Genomic DNA, 7951 nt, shown 5'->3' on the forward strand with positions numbered 1-7951 from the left:
TGATAGGCCAGAATCCCATTGGATCATTACACTAGCAAAACAACAACAAAACAAAACAAATCTGCAGAAGCAGTTGTACTGTTTTAGAGGCTGGGTAGGAATTGTCCCTATCATTCTGCAAGCATATCCATAGACCTCTTTCACACTTTTAGCTTGATGTATGGGGAGCTAGTCAACTTTTGTGCAATGGCCAATCTCAAGAACTGATCTTAATCATTTGCACAACTATGGGAGCCAAGCAAACTATGTTGGCGTACATTTATGCTACACTACAAGTGTATAAGATCTTGGCCATGATCATAGCTAACTAAAACAATCTAATAACAAAAGATAAATTCAGGGAAATTCATTAACCTGAAGAGAACTATTCTAGTCAGCTGAAGGTCAACAAGGGGTGGGGTGTAGCTCAGTAAACAATATGCTTTGCCAGAAGATCTCTAAGTTTTAAACCTGGCACCTCCAATAAAGTCTGAAACAGCCGCTGTCAGCCCACATAGAGTCTAGTGTGGGAATCTGGTGCTGTATACTGTTGGCAAATTGTTACTGATATGCTTCCTGGATACCAATGTGGCACTTGGGTTAGAAAAGATTTCCCATTCTTGGTGTAAACTATACTGAGTTAAGGGATCAATTAGCAAAACAAAACTTGTTATAATTCTTAACAGAGAGGGAGCCATGCAAAGTGAACCAATGAAGAGTACCTTTGTGCTTTTGTTACTTCTTATCTTAACAACAGAGTTACCCCTTGCCATATTTAAGCAAAGTCATAATGATGATCCCATATTAAAGGGTCAAATAACACTGAAAATGGATCTCAGCTCAGAACGGTATTTACTATACAGTATAAAGGCCAAACTCAAGGAAATAGCCTTTTAATTCAACTCCCCTCCTTTGCCACCAAATGATTGAAAACAAACAAGTGGAACCAAAGCACTCCTAAGAAGTCTAAAAATTATTTGAGCTATAACTGGCCTCGGATTTGGAGCCACAGCTTTGCATCTCAAAAGAATATTGACTATTGAGTACTTATGTGAATTTAATCAAATAGTTTCCGGATAAAGGACTTTTTTTCAGGGGTGAATATTTTCATGGGTTTTTTCCTGCGCAATGATTTCATGGGTTTCTTTTTCAGTGGAATGGTCTCCTTGGGAGTTTGCAGTCCCCTGGCCAAATGGATATGTTCAGTGCAGAAGTACTTGACATTTACTTGTGAAAGATGAATAAGGGTATCCTCAGACAGATCCATACATTGAGCATGGACCCAGTGGCCATCTTCATTGGAACAGAAGATCATGGCTGGCTTGTTGAGCTCTGTTGAGTACAAGGGTACCCAGGTGTTTATATCAATGTCACAGCCTGCAGAGCAGGTGATCCAGTATCCTGAATCTGACTCATCTTCTTCATCATCTTCATTGTAAATGTCAATGTCATTAATATCAAAGCTGAAAGTGAACTCCTCTGACTCTTCAAAAGGAGTGGATTCTCCTGCATCTTCTGTAGAACTCTGACTACACACTTGTGTCATCTGTTCTGAGACCTGATCACCTTCTCCTTGACATTTCAACACATAGAAGTAATTTGCATCTGATATTAGCTGTCTGTTGTCTCCTGGAATTCCAAAGAGAATCGCTCCATTTCCCATGTCACTCCCAAACCATATCTTGCAGTGTTTGATTTCTGGGGTCCATTCTGGTGCTTCCCTTTCCACTATCTCTATCCTGTTATCTTCAGTGTTGATTGTATTACAAACCATTCTTTTCTGGTTGTCAGAATGGTAGCCCCCAACAATGACAAATTCTTGGTCACTGATCTGGGTCATAATGGCACTGGAAACTGAAATTCCTCCTGGCAAGACACAGCAACTGACAGCTGGGCTTCCTAAGGGGAGATCAATTTTTATCCTATAGAGATTAGGGGGTCTGGTATTATTTTGAATGGAATGACCTCCTATAATGTAGATGGTATCATTTTGAGCAAGGGAAAGATGAAAAGAGAATCCACACTGAAGTTCTTGTAGGGTATATGAAGTGCAGCACCCAAATTCAAGGTCAATCAGGAATATATCTGGCATGCAGTCCACCACACTATTCCAGTTTTCAGTAGTCCTTTGTCCATGAGCCATATATGACCTTCCCCCAATTATAACAATCATATTTTTACCTTGACTGTGAACCACATTGATGGTATGGCCATATCTGGCCTCAGGGACCTCCCCAACCAATTCTTTCTCAGTACACCTAAATGTGACTTTCTTGCTGTTCTTGCTGACCAAACTTATGATGTAGAGCTTATCAGAAAGTTCATTGTTTGGTGTTTTCCCTCCATGGATGATATACTGGCATTTCTCAGACTGTGCTGCACTGCAAATTGCAGGGTACCGTAAAGGTGGAAGGTAGCAGGAATCCTTGGAGAAGTATGATGGTTTCAGTTTTAGTTCTTCTTTTTTGAAATCAAGAAGGAAAATCCCAGTGGGGCAGGACCTCTTTGGCCAGCCTTTCTGTCCAAACAGGAAAATATAGCCATCAAAGTTCAGCAAAGAAAACCCTGGTTGAATCAGAGATGAGTTATGAATGGTTGATATCATCTGAAGGGACATCTTCTGTGGGAGACAAGCCATGATGCTATTGTCAATATCTGAAAAACAGAACGAGAAGATGAAATCCAGGATTATAAAATCAGTCACTGTTTGGCTATGTGAGCTTTTTTGAATGGATCAAGTAATCTCTCCTCATCCTAGCATCACCGCCTGTCAATGGAAGCAATTCCTTCATAAAAATGCTATGGGAAGCACAGTCTGGAAAAAAAGTGGTATGGCAAAGGTAATCAAGGGGCTAAATTAGATGTGACATTTTGAAATTACACATTTACTTCTAGAGAGAACAAGGCCATATGGCTCAGTAGTCATGCAGTGCAGTAAACGTTCAGTAACATGGTTTTCAGTGAGCTTCTAACAGAAACAGAGCAACATAAACCTGCAAAAATGTCATCATATGTCAGCCCTTGTTTAGTGGTAACCAAGGGCAAAGAGGCATTTCAGGATTGTCTGAACAAGTTGCACCAGCTTCTACTTTGGAGGAGGGCTCTTCAGAAATGTGGGGTTGGTGGCACATGGAAGACAATGAAAGTAGTTAAATGTAAAGGTCTTGGTGTCCTTAGGACACAATATTTCAGAACATTTTCTTGCATAAGTTCTGTGGAAGTTCATGAGACACAAGAGAACCCACAAGAGCATGACTATGTCCTTATCCAGCTCTCTTTCAGTTCAGTGGAACTACCAATAGTCTGTGCCTGAAAGACCATTTGTTCCAAACAAGAGCAAGGGCTGGACAGGCACAGCTCAGGTCAGAAAGTCTAGGTCTTCTCTCTTTCCTATGCATTTCATCATCAGGACCAGTCCTACCATAAGGCAAAGTGAGGCAGTTGTCTCTAGTAACAGATACTGCAGGGTGGGGAGTGATGATGAACTACTGGATGTGAGAACTGTATCTGTACCCACAGCTGGTCCTGACTAACCTCCTGAATTAGGCTGCTGATGCAAGATGTGGTGTAACCAACCCACATGGAAGTGAGATTCAGCTGCCAATCTCATTATCCTTCACCTCAGTCAGCTGAACATCTTGACTTGACCTTGCTGATCCATGTGAATTTCTTATTGAAACTATATGAATGAGAGATTCTTTGATTGCAGTTGAAACCATATATTCAGAGTGTAATATTCAGATCCTTTGCAAATGATCAGCAAGAGCACACTGGTAGGATTATGACTTTGAGAGGAGAGAAATCCAACCACAATAATGGTGCCATGAGTAGAAATGAAGAACTTTGGAGAGTATGGGACTCATTTCTTGGCACCAGGACCCACCAAGAGCCTCATCCCTTATCTTTCTCTTTGAGCTCTGAAAAGTTACTTTTTGAACTACAAATCCCAGGACCTCACAGCTACCACACTCATTGGCCATGCCTGCTGGGACATTATGGAGTTTGTAAGCCAAAAAGTAATGTTTCCAAGTTCTGGGTTCAGAATTCGTTTCTTCATTTAAACATTGCAATCCATTGATCTGTGCCCCTAGAGTAGTCATAATATAATAAATGATTTCTGGAACAGAAATGATTTCAGTGAAATATACTTTCACATAATGGTTTGGGCTTGGGTAACTATTGCTCTATGCTGATGGCTTTCAATTTATTTGCTTTGCAGTTTACAATAGCAAAAGATTGTACAGTTGACTGGTTGACCAACACTAATTGTGCACACAGGCTAGAAATGTCAACCTCAGCATTCCAGGAATTTAGCTAGAAAGTTTACTACGGTCTGTCTTCTTGAGATCTCTTGAACAGGAAAATAAGAAATTTTAACACAGAACTCCTGGGGCCACACAAACCACCAAAATGGCAACTGCATATTTTAAATGAGGGGCAACTGGTTTTGAAAAACTGGTATTTTTAATTATTAAATATGCAGATGAGGCTGTGTAACCTAGGGTGTAGCCACACTGCAGAATGAAATCAGTTTGACGCCACTGAAACTGCCATTATGCTATGCTACAGGTAGTTTGGCAAGCACCAGATCTCTCTAACAAACCAGGCTGAATACCTCACCAAACTACAAAATCCCATGGCTCCCAAGTGATGACAAGTACGGAAGTATCAAACTGATTTAATTCTGCAGTGTGGTTGCACCCCTATTGAAGAAGTGAATGGCTATTCCTAGAGGCTTGAGAAGAGGCAACTCACCCTCTTTTTGCTCAGCAAAAGGCAGCCAGGAAGTACTGAGAGCTACAAAACATCCTTGTGGGTCACTTTGCCCACTCTTTCCTTATGAAAGAAATATAACTCTTCCTTTTACTATAGAGCAGAGTTGTCCCATTAACAGCGAGCAATCCCAAAGTAGAGCACAAAAGAATTTTTATCTCATATCCTGGGGTTCCAATAAATTTAAGTAAATATGTGCTACATCTATGTTTGAGTTTTATGTTAATCCCCATCCATCTGTTACAGAGCCACCACTATGAAGCCCCTACTGAAAGATGTTGACAACTTTATTACAAAGCCCAGCCACTTCTGAAGGAACTGAAACTGGAGTGGGCCATTTTTGGCCACACTGTGATCCACTTTGGGCTGCATACCTGTAATATATGAAGTGTTTGCAAGTTTTACTTCTGATTTGAAACACACTAAAAAGGGACATTTTTAGAAAAGTAAGCCCAGTACACACCTGTGGGAAAGGCCGGACTGGATGTGTCTTGTTTTCCCACATAGGGACACCGCAGCAGCCAAACTGTGCAGAGTCTCTCCACCCCAAAAAGAGGTGGAGGGAGCCCGGAAAAAACGGGTTCATTTTGGGTCACCATTGGTGCACTCATGACGTAAGCAACATGCAGTAACATCTATACACTGTGCCTTGCTTACGTCAAAATGGTGGCCCCCGTGTGGACAGGAGGCCACCATTAGGCCGCCATCTGTATGTCCTAGGGTTCCAGAGCATGCAGATGCTGTGCACTCTGGAACCCTTGTATCGGCGGCAGCACGATGCTTTTGGCCTGTCTGTCTCAGGCCAATGATTGTATACGTTGCTTTAGAAATGAACCAGTGCTGCTGAAAGCTTCAAGAAGAACAGTTTACTTCTGATACAAACAATGGGCAGTAGGATGTTGGATGTGAACCGCTTTGATTTTTTAAGAAAAGCGGTATATAAATAAAAAAAATTATTATTATTATTATTTATTTATGTATTGTCTGCTCCCAGCCTAAATAAATTTCTAGCATCTGGACTTTCACATGAAGCATAAAATTGCATGCATTTCTTTATGACCAAGAAGGAATCCTTCACCTGGCAGAGCCCATGGCTGGGAGATGACTAGGAGTAGCTTGTAGGATGGAATTGCTTGACTTGGCCCAGCAGACTGTGTAATGGCTTGATAGTTAGACTTTACAGTTAGATTGTTTCCCAGTCAATGGCAACTGATGTTTCCCATGTCAGGCAGGATGTGGATCAGCTTCTGGATTTCAGTAACTAAAGGTGATATCAAAGTTCTTGAATTCTATCTCCCAAGTAGATCCAGCATCCTGGATGTTCTTGCTGCTGTTGTGTGTCTTTTAGTTGTTTCTTGAAGGAGCCCTGATAGTGCAGTGATGCTGGTACTGCAGCAATTTCACAGCCACAAGGCTGTGTTTGATCCCAGGCAGGGCTCCAGTGCCCACTCAGCTTTCTATCTTTTGGTAAGTCACTAAAATGAGTACTCAGCTTGTTGGGAGCAATTAGCTTACACTTTGTAAACTGTTTAGGGATTGCTTAAGTGCACTGATAAGTGGTATAGAAATGTTTGCTATTTCTATTCTGATTATGGGGTGCTAAGCTGCTCCTATCACAGGGTCTTTTTGGCCAGATTTTTATTCAGAGGGAGCTTGCCATTGCCTTCTTCTGAGGCTGAGCAAGTGTGACTTCCCAAGGTCACTCAGTGGCTTTTCAAACTTGGCCTAATTCCCAGTTACCTCTTGGTTTACTTCCTGCACCGATTCCTGAAACCGGTTCAGCAAACAGTGTAGTTCGCCAGTTTCAAGAATTGGTGTAGGAAGCAACCGGTTTCAAGAATTGGTGCAGGAAGCAACAGCTGCAGCTTGCCCACCATGCCTCCTTCCATCTTCCTGGCCATATTGGGGGCAGAGGAGAGGCCAGGGTGGAAGGAGAGAGGCAGGTGGGAGGACTGAGGCACGCCAGGGTGGAAAGAGAGAGGCAGGCCAGGAGGACGGAGGACTGAGGACAGAGCAGGCATGGAGGCCGGGGAAGCAGCTGCCAGTGAGAAGCAGGGCAGATTTGAATCCAATTCGAATCTGCCTGTTTCCCACTTGAACTGAATTGATTTATTTCCAAATAAATCAATTCTGCCCCAAAACACCCCATTTTACCAGCGTCTTTTTGAAATGGGTTAAATGGATAAAACCTGGGTTAAATGGGTAGAAACCATGCCCCCCTTTCCAAATCGCTTCAGTGATTTGAATTAAGTGGGAACCATGGCAGTTTAAGCAGGATCATTTGGAATCACGATCCAGTTTAAACCATAGTCAGAACAAGGTCCTGGTCTCATAGAATCCTAGTTAAACTCTCAAACCCTGTGAAAAACTGGCTCAAGGGCATCATAAAATAACTTAGCAATGCGTGGTTAAATTAACTGAAATCAGTATTTTTATTTGATGTATCATGGCTGAGTGGGGATTTGAACCCTAATCTCCCAGAGACAACAAACAGAGACACACAAACCATAAACCATGCTGCTCTTGCATCCTGGATAGCTCCAACTAAAACCTGTAATGAACTCACCATTCCACAACATAGGTGCCATCAGGTACCATTGTTCACAGCCATGATAAAACTTAGAATCAAGACCTCTCTCTCTCTCTCTCTCTCTCTCTCTGTGTGTGTGTGTGTGTGTGTGTGTGTGAGAGAGAGAGAGAGAGAGAGAGAGAGAGAGAGAGGAGTCCATAAAACTCTTCCCTACTATCACTGGTCTCATTTTGGGAGGGCAGCTCTGAACCACTTGGCCTCCATCCCCATTTATTTTTAATTATTATCTGCATGTGACATTCTGCTTTTAATCTATCTCATGGTGACTACACAGGCTTTTATGAGAAAAGGACCAATCTGACATACTGCAAACATTGTAACCAATTGCCCTCTCCACAAAGCATACTTATTTATGCACTTTGTGTGCGTTTAATCTGACTGCTTTTAAAAAACATTAAAATATGCTGGTGAGGTATTTATAGCCCTGATATCAACCATGGTGAAGAATATGATTGAATGTCCATGAATGTTGTGCTAGAAATGCATTTCAAATTTCTATTCCTATTCCTGCATTTTAGTTCTGATGACCTGTGAAGTATTTCCAGTCAGTGCACACATTACAAGTGCCACATAGGGGTCGCTTCAGATTGCACTATGCAGAAGCTATAG

At 41.9% G+C, this 7951-nt stretch overlaps 1 protein-coding gene across 1 annotated transcript; it reads right to left on the reverse strand.

Moving 5' to 3' along the window:
• Positions 1-1036: 1036 nt before the first annotated feature.
• Positions 1037-2617, reverse strand: RAG2 (recombination activating 2). The gene has a single exon (XM_042476305.1). The coding sequence runs from the start codon at positions 2615-2617 to the stop codon at positions 1037-1039; it is 1581 nt and encodes a 526-aa protein (XP_042332239.1).
• Between the last annotated feature and the right edge of the window lie 5334 nt (positions 2618-7951).

This window comes from Sceloporus undulatus, chromosome 1 (assembly GCF_019175285.1).
Source record: "Sceloporus undulatus isolate JIND9_A2432 ecotype Alabama chromosome 1, SceUnd_v1.1, whole genome shotgun sequence".
In the NCBI taxonomy this organism is placed as follows: Eukaryota; Metazoa; Chordata; class Lepidosauria; order Squamata; family Phrynosomatidae; genus Sceloporus; species Sceloporus undulatus.